Raw genomic sequence first — 16,393 nt, 5'->3', positions numbered from 1 at the left:
CGCTCAACGCTAACCCAAACCTCTCTGGCGCCCAGCGCCACACTGTCCCTTGCTGTCTGTCCTCTTTCCCCTTTGCAGCCGGCGAGCCCTGGGAGGCCTAGGGAGGCAGTGTCTCTCCCCTGACCCTCCCTCCCAGCCCGGCCTCCTGTGGGCAGGAGCTTGGTGACGTCACTGGCCCTGGTGACCAGAGGTACAGGGAGATTAGGGACTGGGTACTTACTACAGGTGAAGGAAGAGGCTTTAGCTCAGGGACAATCCCCAGGGATCCCTGCTGCCAACATAAACTGTACTTACTCACTTCCACAGGCGGGGGCTGTCATCCTCATCTTTTCCTATCCTCCCTGGGTGTAAATTCAGGCTGCCAGTCTCTGCAAATTCTCAGTGCAACAGGACCCAACCCTCACTTCTGATCTAGGGAAAGGGGAGTTTGTCTAGTGGCTGGACACAGAAACTACAAAAGGATACAGTCTTTTAGCAAGCCTGGGCGTTGTGAATCACTTAACCAACTTCCACCAAGACACAAACTGAAAGGGTAAGGACAGCACAGCAGAGCCCAAGGCTTAGAGAGTTTGGCTGAGACCATGGGTACTCAAAATCTTGTCTACTTATTAGCTGTGTGGTCTTGGACCAGTTACTCTGCCTCTGCAGAGTGAAGTTTTGACACCTGCAGAATAAGGCTGTCAGTGCTCAGTTTCCCTGATGTGATTTGTTGGGAGGATAAAGGTATAACTGCAAACAGTATAATCCCCAATGCCTAGAAAGCATATAGTCTGGGTTCATTTCTAGGGTTATGGTTTCCCGTATCCCAATCCCCTTGTATTTCTCCAGAGATCTGTTCCCTGCTCTTTTTAAATCTTCCCTTGCCATTAGTGGAGATTCTGAGAACTATATGATCTGAAACATCATGATGGTTGTCTTGGGTAAGTTTCTGTGCTTTATGCTTTCAAAATATTCAGTAAATTGTAGTCTGCTACCTCCAAATAACACAGAATTCATTCCAGGCTCCTCAGCAGCCTTCCAAACTGTCTCATCCTTGATGCTTGGCTCATGCTATTCTGTTCATTTCAAATGCCCCATCTCAAGGGAACATGATAACACATGTCTGTAATCCCAGCACTAAGGAGGCTGAGTTAGGAGAGTGGTGAGTTTGACGCTTAAGGCTAGCCTGGGCTATGTAGTGAAAGCTTGTAGCAAAAAACAAATATATTCATAAAGCCATTTTCTTTTTTCTTTACTTGTGTATTCTTTGAAGTTCACAGTTCACTGCTCTCTCTGATTCTAGTTCAAATATACTTTTCCGGGTTGGGAATTTACCCCATTCAGATTATAGACTCGTGCTGATTACCCTTTGTCATTTTGTACAGGTTTCTATTGTATTCTTGATGATATTGTGATCTATACAAGAGCAGGGACGCCAGGCTTGTACTTCTATGTACAGCACCAGTAGTTACCAACATTGCTAGAGTTCCTTAGGTGATTTCCTGAAACGCAAATTCTCACTCAGGAGGCAGGGTTGAGAACCATTGTCCTATTATATCTAGGACGTTGTCCTATAATACTTATATATAGTCTAGGGACCACATATATTTTACACACACACACACACACACACACACACACACACACAATCAGTGACACCATTGGCAGTATATCTGAGAAATTTTAAAAGCAGCACATCTTTAAATCCCAAGGTGCCTACTTCCCTTTCGAGTATCTGCCTATGTACAACCTGCATCATGGTCATTGGATTACATTTCACTATGGAAAGAATATTATATTGCTTGGCTCTCTAGTTTTTGCATTAATTACAGAAAATCAGGATATAAGTTTCAGTGAATTATTTATTAAATATATGGTTTAAATAACACATAAAACATATCTGTTCTTCCCTGCAGAACATTATGGTATTGAAGGCTTTTTCTGCCCCTCTGACTTTTTTTTCTGGGGTAGGGCTGTATAATTAACACTTTCTGGCTCATTGACAGGACTAGCTGTCATTTTGATGACTGTAATTGTGTACTATGTTGGTGGTAAACAAAGTGTTCTACACAGAACTTATTGGACAAACATCTCTTAGAAGAACGCAGCATTTGGAGGAATTTTTAATTGCACACTAAACAGTGGTCTGAGTGATTTGATGGAGGGGAGGTCTGCCGTCTGATGTAGCCTCCAGTCTCCACTCTCAGCGTTCTGCAGTCTCTGGTACCATCTGGAGGCTTTTGCAGAAGTCTCAGTAGCAGAGGTCTAAGTGACCTCAGATAGTAGCCACAGGAGACCACAGGGACTCCAACAAAAGTTAGAGGTGGGCCTGCCCTCTAAGGACGCAGAGAGCACCTCCCTTCAGTCCAAACACAAAGCAGAATTTTCATTCTGCACAGTTTGGTCTTCTGGTGAGTCAGATGCTCCAGTGTCTTTGACTAGCTGGTGTTACCAGTGACGGTAGGTCAAAGCCCACAGACCACAGTAGAAGCATTTGCACCCAGCCTCTGTGGCTTGCGTTGGAGAAGGCGGAGAAGTGAAGCCGGAAGAGATGGGTGGAGCAGTGAGAAGCGCACAATCCTTCTGCTCTGGACTAAAGCCACAAAGGAGATGCCATGTCCTCTATTCACAAGTATTTACAGAGAACACAGCAAGTATACTAGAATTAAGTCAAGTCCAGCAGGAAGTCTATGCAGAATCCTGAGAGATTGAGTGAGGTGACCAGGAGAAGGAGAGGTCTCTGAAAATGAGACAAAAGAAATACAAAATTAAAGAAAAAGTTTACTATATCTATCTCTTGAGGAGCATTAGGTCTTTCTAGGTTTCTAGAATTTACAATCTAGGTTTCGAGAATTCAGTTTTTCTGCCAGATAGCCACTTTCCTTACAAAATTGTGATGTTTCCCTGCACTGTTTAGGAGAAGAATGGTATTAAATGGTCTCTGTTTCTTCAGAATATTATCAGGCAAGGCCACAGTGTCAAATTACACAGCAGCAATAATACCAATGCAACACATCCTAGAATAGCTTAGGTATTGCTAGAACATGTCTCTCTTGGAGGAGACAGAAGTCCTGTGAACTCTCATGTCCCTTGTCCCACTGTCACGCTTATTTCCTACTGCTATGGATTGAATTTAATACATGCTTAGAAGTAAGTATAGGTTATATAAAGAAAAATTAAGCTTCAAATTATCACTTTCTTCCCTTCTGTGTGATTTCCTTGGAGACCATCTCCAGAGGCAACTTACCTTAAGAGCCAGCATCAAATGCAGCATTTGTAAACACCCCGTATGTTCCTAGGTGGCTAAGGAACAGAAACACAAGGGTGATCTGTCATATACTGTTCAGTCCTCAGAGTGTCCCCCCAAACCATAGATTACCACCTTCCCCTAGAATTCTGTATGATTTTAATTAGGAAAGAAAAATGAATGCCAAGATAACTGTCAAGGTGCCACTTAACAGATCTGGGTAGCTAGCATTGTGTTTTACACCACACCTTTTCTTTTTTTCTTTTTGTTTTTATTTTTAGTATTTTTTTTGTTTTTCTTTTTATTTATTTCTTTGAAAGTGATGGACACAGAAAGAGAAAGAGGCAGATAGAGAGAGAATGGGCGCGCCAAGGCCTCCAGCCACTGCAAACGAACCGCAGATACGTGCGCCCTCTTGTGCATCTGGCTAACATGGGTCCTGAAGAATCAAGCCTCGAACCAGGGTCCTTAGACTTCACAGGCAAGTGCTTAACCGCTAAGCCATCTCTCCAGCCCCACACCACACCTTTTCCTTTTCTCCCTCCCTCCATCCCTTTTTCCCTCCCTCCCTCCCTCCCTCCCTCCCTCCCTTCCTTTTCCCCTTCCTCCCTTCTTCCCTCTCTCCCTCCCTTCTTCCTACCCACCCTCTATCTCTCTCTTTCTTTTGTGGTACTGGGAAGAGAGCCCAAGACCTTATACATTCTAGGCAATCACTCTATCATCAAAGACACCCCATGCCCTGCCCAGTTGCTGATAGCTATGTGTACAAAACCTGCTATGTATGCCCTTTAAGGGGCTGCAGCCTCTTCTTCATGAGAAGAAATAGTTACAAATTTCTCTGCCTTGATAATTGCTACTGCAGCAAGATTTCATAGAATGTACTGCCCTCTAGGGACGATTTTGGATTTTTCGTAATGATCAAGAATTCAAATGACTGTGTGTATGTATGTCTCAGGAACTAGGGATGCTGGATGTCTGAATAGCACAGGATAAAAGAACTGACATCTCATGTAACACTGGAATCTCTGGAAGTTAATTTCTTTATGTATAAATATTAACTGAGTGTTCGTGCATTTTTTATGATGTAATTGCTATGTGAATTGCACTAAGGTAATACTGTCCCACCAGACCAGCTGCAGGGCTGTCTCTCCCTGGAGATAGAAAGTGAAAACTTTGGATGACCTCAAACGATTTGCTAGGGTAGCACCTTGGCTTTTGTTTCTACCATGAATCACTGTCTCTTTGATTCCTCCTTTATATTATATTAGTGCATTTGGTGATTTTTAAAACACGATGTATAGGTAGGATATATTATCTATGCATTTTACTTCAGGACAGTAGAGAGGATGTGGCATTTGTGTATTCATCTTGACCCAGTGAATTGGCAAGTCAAACTAGTGAAATCACTCATGCATAGAGAGCATTTCCATCTTACCTTTGAGGGCTCAGGGGGCATTTTCCATCATCTGCAACAAGTGATAAAATATGAATAAAACAATGAGGTGAAGGGAAAGAGGTATTGGAGATGGAAATTGTTGAAGAGAGTTAGTGGACTGATCTTCAGGTAGGCTTGTTATATGGACAGTATTGGAAACAATTTGGCCTGACAGGTAGCACTTGGTTTAGGAAAAATTAAGCAATTAATAAAATATTTTGTACTATAACTCAAAAGTCCTCTTAACATTTTTCCATTTAACCTTACTTAAAAATACAATAACAAATGTCCTCATATCTGAGGCTTCCAGCCTCAGTACTTAAAAGCTCCTTTTTTCTATCTTTATTATTTATTTTTGACAGTTTCTTTCATGCATATATTATATCTGATCTTATTCACTTCCCACGACCCTCTCTTATCCCCGTTTCTGTACTCTGAGCTTCATTCCTTGGCCCTCAGCTAACGTGCTAATTTATAAACAAATCCATCTCACCACTGCAGTGTATGTTTCTTTCTCCTGGTGACCTGCGTGAGCATAGCTCCTGTCTTAAGCCAAACAAGAGACTTTGAGAATGAAATCTTTAGACATGGTTACAGCATTGCCCTGCAATTTATGACAGATTATTTGGAAGCCTGAAATCAATTTGGAATTAGCCCAGGAAAAATCTCTGACCACTAACACATGAATTTATTTATTGTTAAAGATTTAGGAGGATAGGTGACTGAGGATCTTTTTCCAACCTGAAATTTGTCTCTAAAGTAAATAAAGAACGTGGAGGAAAATGCAGAAAGGAGTGGTGTGATTCCTATGTGACTATAGAGTTTGGGGTCCAGGTTTAAGGAGCTCTTCCTCTACCTTTTGGATTTGGTTGAACAAGCACATATTTTGCGTGAAGAAATTTTTTGGTAGCAATTGGTATATCTCTGTGTCCTGTTAGCAGATTATTAGCCCTGTGCTATCGCCTTAGTCACCCACTCACTCGAGATTATGTGTAGAAGCTCTGGAGAAACAACCTCAATGTGATGGAAACATTGTGTAGGGAAAGTGGGTAACAAGAGGGAACAAGCAGTTCTTGCCCACAAGCAGTCGACATTAGGTGCTAAAACTCCTCAATCCAATGAGACATCGCAATGCATTAATTCAGCTCCTTTCAGTTCCATGGATTTGAATATCAGTTGTCTCCCTGATGCTGCTACCTCTTTCCTATAAGGGTGGGTAAGAGCCCCACCAGACTTGATTTTTAAAACAGGTGGCCAGGACAAAGGTCACAGCAAACAGACAAGGTGGGGGCTTGAGAAAAGAAGTAAGGGCTCAGGTAAAGCATAAGGCAGCGGCTGTTCCCTTCTTTATTCTTAGGACACAGTCCTCTTCCTGAGCAACAATTTCCCTTCTAGGAATTCTTCGCCCATTTGGTCAGTTTTTCTGATTAAATCTTGTATCTGCTCCACATGTGTTCAGAAGAGAGTGCAGATTTGTAAGTGTGTCATGCAATGTCACTAATGAAACAGCAGGTCCTTACACTTCTACCTTCATCTCTGCCTCCTCCATAATTTCCCTTCTGCTCAGATACTCTAGCTCACATTTTCCCATCTACCACCCTTCCAGGAGGTTTTATCCCATGCCACTTTCTCTGCCGGAATTGTATTTCCATGCCTCCCTTGTTCAAGTCCGCTGACTTCTTCATACTTAAGCTTGAGAAACTTTTTCTGACCTTCAGGTCTGACCTAGGAGCCCCCTGTTCTATATGCTGCTATACGTTGTGTACACTGATATGTGTACTTATTTAACTCGTCTATCCCTGCTACAGGACAATATCTGCATGAGTATCAGGAACCATCACTCTGTGTCCCATTATCTGACAGAGTGGTTCTGTAAACAATTGTTGTGTGAAGGAGTGAGTAAAGAAAGAAACTATGACACTTTAAAAAAAAATTAGTCATGGTGATTTCAGAGCTCCCCCTCCCCAAAATGTCTCATTGGAATTTTAACTAGGGTTTTTAAAACTTTCAGACCAAAGTTGGTGATATAGCTCAGTGGTAGAACACTTGCTTAGCATGAACAAGGCCCTATATTCAATCCCAGCACACACACACACACACACACACACACACACACACACACGAAAATTAAGATTTGTAGGCATGCCCCTAAGTTATCCTTTACGAGAATGTGTTACTTTTTATAAAAAATAAATTTCTCCAGGTGACTCTGAGGGTCAACCAATTCTCATGCTCACTTATTTTTGAGGCAGGGTCTCAAGCTAGCCCAGGCTGACCTGGCACTCACTCTGTAGTCCCAGGTTGGCCTTGCACTCACATCGATCCTCCTGCTTCTGCCTCCCAAGTGCTGGGGTGAGAGGCGTGTGCCACCACACCTGACCTTCATGATCACTTTGAATGATGTGTTTCTAAATGTAAGCATTTACTTCATCACCTCCTCCCCAGATCACATAAGCAGAGAAAGAGAAAGAATCCTTCTGAGTTACCTTTTCTTCTGAGCCGTTTTCTGAGCAGAGCCAGGAGTGTTCCAGCCACAGCCAGACCTGCTGTAGAAGCCACGGCTCCACCCATGAGAGTCAGCGCTTCCCGGGTAGTCAATGGCCCCGCTGAAAAATAGCATGGGTACCAGGTGTAAGTTTAGTGTGCAAAACACCAGTCATTTCCCCTGATCTCCACCTGGCAGAAAAGAAGATCTGGAAGTCACAACTCCACTGGGACAGAATAGGAAATAGAGCCTGTTTGTACCCCCCAGGCTTAAATAGCAAATGTTTTTATTTTTCTTTGTGCTTATAAGTATGTGTGTGTAATGTGCTACATGAGTGTATGTGGTACGTGTGTGTATGTTACATGTATGTATATGTGGTCTTGTGGTGCCCTATGCAATGGAGGCATTCATTTTCAGTGGCTGGAGCCAAAAGTTGGGTTTCCTACTCCATCACTCTTGCACTCGTTCTTATTTGAGAGTCTCTAACTGATACCAGAGCTTGCCATATTTCAAAAGCCTTGCCAATTCTCTGTTATCTGCTCCCCTTTGCAGGATGGGGATTACTAGCTTGCATGACCACACCCACTTGTTAATGTGGGATCTGGATGTTCAAACTCAGGCAGAGTCAGGCTTTCACAAGGAACACACTTAACCACTGTGCTAATTCTCCAGCCCCCAAATGTGATTTTAAAGTCAAAGGAAAGATCTACAAAAGGATTTTTGTAGAAGAGACCTGTGTGTGAAAGCTTGGGCAAATAAAATAAATGACGGGTAATTTCTCCATGAACCAAAGATTCAGAAAGTAGTCATAACAACTGCTAAAAAACAAAAAAAAGTAAAGAAAAGTAAGGGCTGAGAAAAAGCTTGCAAACAGATGGAGCACTTTTGAAAGTAGATGATAAACAAGATGTTCTGAGATAACAAATTAGGATTTTGAATGAAACTCCAAGTTTAACACATTTTGAAATCTCAAGATGTGTTAAACAGAGACCAGAAGGAAGTAAGAGATTTCACTTTACAAATCTCAGCAATGAAAAGGACGGGTAATTATCTACACAGAGTCACTGAATTTTATTCCTATGGCTCTGTGTAAGGCAAGGAGATGCTGTCTGACTCATCATGAAACATTTATTAAGCCAGGGGAAACCCAGAAATGAGAAGGAAGACCACTGTGAGACATATAGAAAAAAGAAACACTGAGTTTGCTTTTCACATCAAAGTGCTGTTCTAAACTGTGTGAACAATATACCTTGGCAGGTGGGCATGGCAGTTGACCAGTGTCCATCTTCTCGGCATGTTGCTCTAGCAGAGCCATTCAGTAACTGACCCTCTGGACAGTGGAAGGTGCAGGTTGATCCAAAGCTAAAATTTCCCCAGGGATAAGAACAGTTCATCATGACTGGAGTATTAATGTTCAGTTCTGAACATTTAATAGCTGCAGGAAAAACAAGAATGCAGGGAAATCAGACATAGAATGAAGGCAAATGAGATTGTAGTTTCCTTTGTAACCTGATTAGAATTGCCAGTAGACAGAGAATATAAAAGGTCAGGAAGTAGATCTGCCCCTCCCATTATTCACAGCAGCTCCTCCAATGTGATGCATGCTGTGGTCTCACTATAGCATGCCAGCCAAAGCCCAAGGATGGTGTATAGCAGCATCCAGAAATACCTGCAAATGCATTACTGGGATCCACAAATTCTATCTAAAGTTTTTGCCTCTTAGGCTGGAGAGATGGTTTAGCAGTTAAGGGGCTTGCATGAAAAGCCTAAGGACCCGTGTTTGACTCTCCAGATCCCACATTAGCCAGATACACAAAGGTGGCACAAGTGCAAGGTCGCACATGCCCACTATGTGGTGCAAGTGCCTGGAGTTCGACTGCAGTGGCTGAGGCCCTGGCCGCCAATTCCCTATCTGTCCTCCCTCTCTGTCTCTCTCTCTCTCTTACTCACAGTCTCTAAAACAACAACAAAAAAAAAGTTTGCCTCTCAAAATACTATTATTCTAATTGCTATTATCAATAGATTTGTGATTAATTAAATATTTACTAACTACTCAGCACAGTCAGACACTAGAAGTCCAAACCAAGCAGAGACTATAATTCTCTTTAAACTATTTTTTTTTTTCAGGAAAGCAGATTACTTTTAACTTTTGAGTAGGACAAGAGGAAGTTAAATTCAGATTAATAGTATTAGTCATAGGGTCACTTATAAGGTTCCATGCTTCATGAAGAAGGGATTAACCCTTCAGTAGCTGTCATACAGGGATAACTACTTAGCTTTCCAATAATTTTTCTGTTACTCAATAAATTTGCAAATCATGTAGATCTAACACATTTTGGACATCTGTAAATTCCATCCTTCGCATCTTTAAGTCCTGGGCATTTGCTAGGGACTTGAGGAAGGGCACAGGTGAAGTGGCTGCTGCACCTGACTTCTGTTTAGGATTTCTGTGGATTATACGGAGGAGTGGGTGCTTATGGGAGTTGGGTGAGAATTTTAACAGGCAGATACAAGGGCTAGGTACGCCTGCAGGAAGACATTATCAGGACTCCCTGCTCAGTTACCTCTGCATGCTGGCGTCACTGCTGTCCATAGTCCTGAAGGCCTGCACCTGAGAGCGCTGTCTCCTATGAGTGTGAATCCAGTTCTGCATCCAAAGTAACAGGTAGTATTCAAGCCAAAGTTGCCATGATGATGTCTGCAGGACATGGTGCCCTGCTCAGGAGAGGTGAGGGTTGGGCACAGCACCTCTGAAGTAGGCACAGATACTACACCTGTGGAGAAAATGTTTCACTTTAAAGTTTTCTGCATGCTCCCAATTAAAAGAAGCACATTCTAGTTAAGGCTGACTGCTATGGAATACCTGCCTCTAATGCATTCCATAACAAAGGAGGCTATAGAAATTTGTATAGGGAAGTTAAGAAAAACAGTTAATCTCAGGTATGGGAGACCAGGTGAAAAACCATTATTTAAAAATATCTTTGAAGGGATTATCATCCAGACCACAAGAAGAAGTAGGTCAACATTACTAATGGTTTGTTTGTTTGTTTATTTATTTATTTATTTGGAACCTGCACACACACACACACAGAGAGAGAGAGAGAGAGAGAGAGAGAGAGAGAGAGAGAGAGAATGGGCATGCCAAGGCCTTTAGCCACTGCAAACAGACTCAAGACACATGTGCCACCATGTGCATCTGGCTCACATGGGTACTAGGGAGTCAAACCTGGGTCCTTGGGCTTAGCAGGCAAGATCCTTAACTGCTAAGCCATCTTTCAAGCTCTACTAATGGTTTTTAACAGAAGCAGAAGAGTTGACACAGAAATATAACAATTCAGTAGAAAGCCAAATGCATACAGGGCAGTTGTTCATCCTCCCTGGCTTCACTGGGGGCACTATCCTTCCATGGTTCAAGATCAACCTGACAGATTAAACGGGAAGGATGTCACTGGCTTTTTTCATTAACCATCCATGTGACAGGATGATAGTGTTGGCCTCTTTGTACATGATTCTTTATTTCAGTAAACTCAACCCATGAGTGAAACTTTTGCATTCTCAGCAATGAAGTAATAAACATCACTCACTGCTCCATACAGCTGTGAGGGAAAGTGGCTCAACAGATACAAAAAAAAAAAAAAAAAAAAAATGCTACACAAGAACCCAAATGTCTTTTCTTCACAAATATAAAAAAATTACTGCCACTCTTTAGAAATGTTTCAAGCATGTAGACTGCCTTCATTCTTCCACAATAATAGTCTATGTGCCTGTCACATAAAAGAACTTTGCGAGTGTCATCATTGTGGAAGTTCCCAAAACTACAATTGTTCTAGCTAAAATCGATTATTACCTTTGCAATTTGGTGGAGCTGTTGACCATTTTCCTGAAACTGTGCATTCCACATTGTCTGTTCCCTCCAGCTTGAAGCCCTCATTACAGGAGAAATGGCAGGTGGATCCAAGACCAAATTCTCCAAGACTGTGAGAACAAGCTAGGTTGCCATGTTCAGGGGCAGAGATTTCTGGGCACTTGATAGCTGAAATATCATTTTGAGAATGTCACATTGTTTTCAAAGTTCTGTATTTCTCAAAGTTCACTCATTCAATAGTCAACAAATATTTTTTGACTACCTACTGTATCTCTGGTGTTTTGCTATATAAGCAATTGGCATTCTATAATGTATAAAATAGGTTGTTTGCTACAGAGGGACATGGGAGGGAGGGTGGACTTGAAGAAAAGAGTAAATGTGGAAATCAGAAAAATACATATCCCAGTTGGAGCAGCAAACTCAAGAATTCAGTTTCATCCTTCCTCTCCACCCTCTGCTTCAGCCTTTCCCATCCTCTCTGAGAGGACCTCCTGCACATTTCATGTCTGCCCTTGCTCCTGCCTGGGACTACTTCCTCTTAAGTATTTTGCCACCTCCTCAGCTCCAACACATCCAAGAACTGCTCTGAGCCCCTCTCTTCCATTTCAAACCATTTCCTCGATATGATTCCCAGGCTGATTTTTATTTATTTATTTATTTTTTGGTTTGGTTTTTCGAGGTGAGTCTCACTCTAGCCCAAGCTGAACTGGAATTCACTATTGTCAGGGTAACCTCAAATTCATGGCAATCCTCCTACCTCTGCCTTCCAAGTGCTGGCATTAAAGGCATGCACCACCACACCTGGCCCAGACTGATATTCTACATTACAATTCTACAAAAGGAAAGCTCCAAACACCGGGGCTAGGAGAGTTAAGTTCTTGGGAATTACCAAGACTGAAGTAGTATGCTCTTGTTACTGTTTCTTGGCTTATGCTGCCCTGAGTTTCATTCCACTTCCACTGAGTTTATCCCAGAAACACTGCAGGAGCCTGTTCAGCACAGGCTGTCTGTCTGCTGCTGCTTCTGAGCAATGCCATTCAAACATTCACTGAACATTGACTTTTGTTTGAGCTCACAAGCTTGCATATCACATGTCACATCTTCCCACATTTACTGGATGGAAAGTTTCTAAGAACCCCACACTGTTGATCTTGTTGAGCATCATTCCCACTGCTGGATCTCACTGTGGTCCTCAACAACCATGGGTCAACTGGTAGGATGAGTAAATTTCTAACATCACAATTTGTCATAAAATCTATCTTTAAAAATGATTACAGTTATAGATTTGTCTCAGTATTATGTCTTTTTCCTTCTTAAATTATCTGACACATGATTATGATTACTCAAAAATAGTTATTGACAAACTAGATGACTTAAAAAAATCCAATGTCCTTCTCAAGGTAACTCCTTGTTCGGGTTCATTCTGTTTGGCTATTTTGATGAGTGTGCAAGTGTGTGTGGAAGTGAGAGTACAAGCTCAGGTGCTTTCCACCTTTTTTGTTGTTGTTGTTTTGTTTTTGTTTTTTTTCGAGGCAGGGTCTCACTCTGGCCCAGACTGACTTGGAATTCACTATGTAGTCTCATGGTGGTCTCGAACTCATGGTGATCCTTCTACCTCTGCCTCCCAAGTGCTGAGATTAAATGTGTGTACCACCATGCCCCTCTAGCTTTCTACATTTTTTATCTGTCATCTATCTATTGATCTATCTACATCTGTCAATAATCTATGTCTCTCTCTTCTTTTCTTTTCTTTCACTGGCTCGAGAACCCATCAAGTAGGCCAGTGAGCCCCAGAGATCTTCCTGTCTCCACCTTCCTAGCACCAGGATTACAATGCCATGCCACCATGCCAGGTTACGTGTACATAGTTTCTGGAGATCAAACCCAGGTCTTCATGCTTCCAAAGAAAGAACTGTACTGACTGAGCCACTCCCCAGCCCATATCTTGATTTTAAAAAGCCTCTTCAAGTCTTATTTGCTACCTTATGAAAAAGTGATATACTCAGTCTTTACACATTGGCCCAGGGGTTTTTCAGTAACAGGCTGTTCTGTGTAGTTTTGTGGATCTTTGCATGAGTCCACTAATGCAAGTCAAGGGAATGAAGAAAATCAAAAGAGATGGGAACCAGCCAGAGCTAAGAGGGTACTCGTTTTCCATGTGTCACAACTTTGACTTGGATAAGCAGACAAGGCGGAAGGGTGAGGTTGGTGTAGGTCACGAAACCTTGACCCCATCTCCCCAAAAGGTGAGGCTGAACTTCAGGAACTGGCTCTAGCAACCAAACACAGTCTTCACAAAGACACCCAATGACAGACAATGTTACATAATAAGAGCAGTATCTGTCCGGAAGGTGGCCCACAGGAGAAACACAGCAACTGGAAAATGTAGCCTGGGACACATGCTGATGGGGTAAGTGAGTGAGGGAGTCAGATCAGAGGCTTGTGTAAGAAGCACAGACATTATATATAATGCCTTAGGTATAAAACCTTAGGTGGTCTGCTCCCCGGAGGCTTGCCATATATCTTTCTGACAGCAGGTGGTGCTATTTTATGTGTAAAATTTGTATTTTACGTACAAAAATTCTTATTTTAGGTATAAAATTCTTGGCTAGGAAATAGACCTCACGGACGATCTTTTCCATTAGTTTCTTGGATTTGAGAGAACTGAAGATTTCAGGGGAATGATAAAACATTTTAAGGCCACATCAGTGAGGAAAGAGCAGTTCAAGTCTTTGGATATTAATGTAGTGCTCATTGCACAGGGAGGAATAAATGAAATTTCTGCCACTTTCATATAACTCTAGTAGATTTCTAGAAGCATAGTTTTTGTCTGATCACCAGACTACCATTTCTAAAGCTTATTTTAGAAGTTACAGATTTCACCTGTGCATAGAAGGTACATTTATCAGTGGCCCCACATTTTGGAAACCCTGCCACTGAGTGGCAGTGTGTTGTGATGGTAAAAACACTGTAGTCAGACTGGCCCTGGGTTTAAATCTTACCTTCCATACTTTTAGCTATATTGCTTTTGACAACTGTTTATTCTCTGAAATCTTCAAATTTTCTTATTTATTTATTTATACTGGATCTTCTCATCATGCCAGGCTGGCCTTGAACCTACCATGTAGCCAAGAATGTCCCAGGTGTTAGGATTACAAACGTGCCCTACCATACTCAGCTTAGTGTTAAGGAACAGACCTAGGGCTTCGTGCATCCTGGGCCAGAATTCTGCTACCTGAGTTACATCTACCAGTCCTAATTTTTTCATTCTTTAAAATGGGGACAAGCTCGTCAATGGTTTGTGCAGACTGAATGATGCATATGAAATAGCTGGTATTAAGCAATAAACATTAGCTTTCATTGATGGAGTCACTGACTACATTGGACAACAAATGGAATTAACTATAGAAAGCCCTTTTGAAGCTCCAGGAATTAATTAATTCAGCAAACTCTTATTTTCAAAGACAAGGCATACTAGATATATTGCCCATCATGTGCTCCCAGAAACTTAAAGACCAAGAAGATTAACACTGCCCTTGAGGATTTTACTAATTTAACATCAAGGCTGTGCTTGAATGACGTGACTGCTATCAGCAAATGATAGCCTCAATTTTTACAGGTGGTTCTTACACACCCACTTTGATTCTGTTCAGCTACTGCAGGAGACATAAAGATGAAGGAGGCTCAGCTTCCATCCATAAAGCCCATAGAGAAGAGAGCAAGAGTGAATACACAGCTTAGGCTGACATCACACCTACCCTTGAATAAGTCCTGGAACTTCATAGTGTTGATGAAGGTGAGTGGAGGAGTGAGCCAATTAAGAGTGTAGCAGAAAAAGACCTTACAAGAGAGCAATGCTTCAATGGCATAGCTGATCTTCATTACTAACCAATGGTGATAACCTTGGGCAAGTTAGTTTGGCCCATGTCTTTTCCTCGTTTATAAAATGGAGATGATAGTGTTTTTCCTTATTATCTTAAAATGGTGGCATCATATACTGTGATGACATGAAAACAGTTGAAATGTTTAACTCAGTGTTTTAAAAGAATATTCAGGGAGAAAGAAAACTTTTGCTCTAGATTCCCACGCTTGGAGTTCCAGTGGTGCAGTCGGTTAGCGTGTGGAACTTATACAGATTCCCAGGCCTTGTGAACGAGTACTGTGACTTGGGAGCACGTTCAGCTGAACCTCTGGTGATTCTTTTTTCTTTGGTGTTGGCTGAAAACCTCAAGAAAGAGCATCTCACATGCCTACCTTTACATGTGGGTGGGGTTCCTGTCCACTGTCCAGATGGAGTACAATCTAATCTTTCTGGTCCAGATAAGGAAAATCCCTCATCACAGATGAACTGGCATGTGGATTGATAAGTGGAGCCTCCAAGAGGCTGGATGCAGGTCATCGTTCCATTCTGAGGGCTGAGCAAAGGTGTGCAGGTAATGGCTACAGTGGGCAGGGCAGAGAGAGAGAGAGACCATGTTAGAACCTCGTAACCCAAAAGTTGTTGTGTGTGTGTGTGTGTGTGTTTGTGTGTGTGTGTTGTCTACTTAGCACAGCTGACTCAAGGTAGCATTCTTTTTTTTTTTTTTTTTTTTTTTTTTTTTTTGCAATTCCTGGTGATTTTTTTACCATTAGATGCTGGGGAACTGGGAGACATCTGCAGCTTAGCTTACAGCTGACATTCTGGAAGGTAGCTATGCTAGCCACTAAGCCACCAAGGTGTATTTGATTGACATTCTGAGAGCCCACCCACAGGCTTCAAAGTTGGCAAGGTGATTTTAGCAGGGATCTGGTATGGTGTGTGGAGAGGTTATCATGCAGCTCACTGTGGGGATCTCTGCACAGAAGGGAAAGTGGCTGCGTCTTTGAGACCTTTTTCAGAAACAGGCCTAATGCTGTTACCAGGAAAATGTTCCAAGTGCTTAGAAACAGGAGCATGGGGTAAATTGTTGCCCCCAAGCCCCAGCAAGAAAGTGGAAAGAATCCAGATTTCTGAGCCACATCCTGGCTAGTATTCTGAACCTTTCTGAGCCTTAATTGCTTCATATTCAAAATAAGAAAAAATAGGTCCTTGCCATATAGGTACCCTGGGCTGTACAGTAAGTCACTTAAGTCACATAAAAATTTAAATTTCAAAGGAGTAACAGCCATCAGCTGTCTACAAAAGCTAATTTCTATCTCTTCCCAATCTTAAAATGCAAAGGCCATAAATTCCTCCTTGTTCCCTTGCTAAGGAAAGTTAAATTAGGTCTCACAGCTCTTTGCCACAGTGTGGAAACATGCTACTGAGGTTTTAGGGGACCGGCTCAGGTTAGTATTTTTATGTTGTGACTTTTGGAAAGTCACACAACTTCTCTGAATCTCAACATCTTAAAATGGGGAGAC

The 16,393-nt window shown here is 42.1% G+C and overlaps 1 protein-coding gene across 1 annotated transcript in view; it reads right to left on the bottom strand.

Annotated features, from left to right (window-relative positions):
• Positions 1-1,886: 1,886 nt before the first annotated feature.
• Positions 1,887-16,393, bottom strand: part of LOC101596615 (selectin P) — a 37,009-nt gene continuing 22,502 nt past the window's right edge. Inside the window, exons 9-16 of the mRNA XM_045149390.1 lie at positions 15,266-15,451; positions 10,994-11,179; positions 9,711-9,920; positions 8,396-8,581; positions 7,148-7,267; positions 4,662-4,692; positions 3,227-3,282; positions 1,887-2,719 (exon numbers count right to left, since the gene is read on the bottom strand). Coding sequence (XP_045005325.1) covers positions 3,228-3,282; positions 4,662-4,692; positions 7,148-7,267; positions 8,396-8,581; positions 9,711-9,920; positions 10,994-11,179; positions 15,266-15,451 — 974 coding nt within the window. The 3' untranslated portion in view covers positions 1,887-2,719; position 3,227. The remainder of the gene's footprint in view (positions 2,720-3,226; positions 3,283-4,661; positions 4,693-7,147; positions 7,268-8,395; positions 8,582-9,710; positions 9,921-10,993; positions 11,180-15,265; positions 15,452-16,393) is intronic.

The sequence above is a fragment of the Jaculus jaculus genome, chromosome 1, assembly GCF_020740685.1.
Source record: "Jaculus jaculus isolate mJacJac1 chromosome 1, mJacJac1.mat.Y.cur, whole genome shotgun sequence".
Taxonomy (NCBI): Eukaryota; Metazoa; Chordata; class Mammalia; order Rodentia; family Dipodidae; genus Jaculus; species Jaculus jaculus.
Note: the sequence above shows the minus strand (reverse complement) of the source record. Positions and strands in the feature narration are given on the sequence as shown.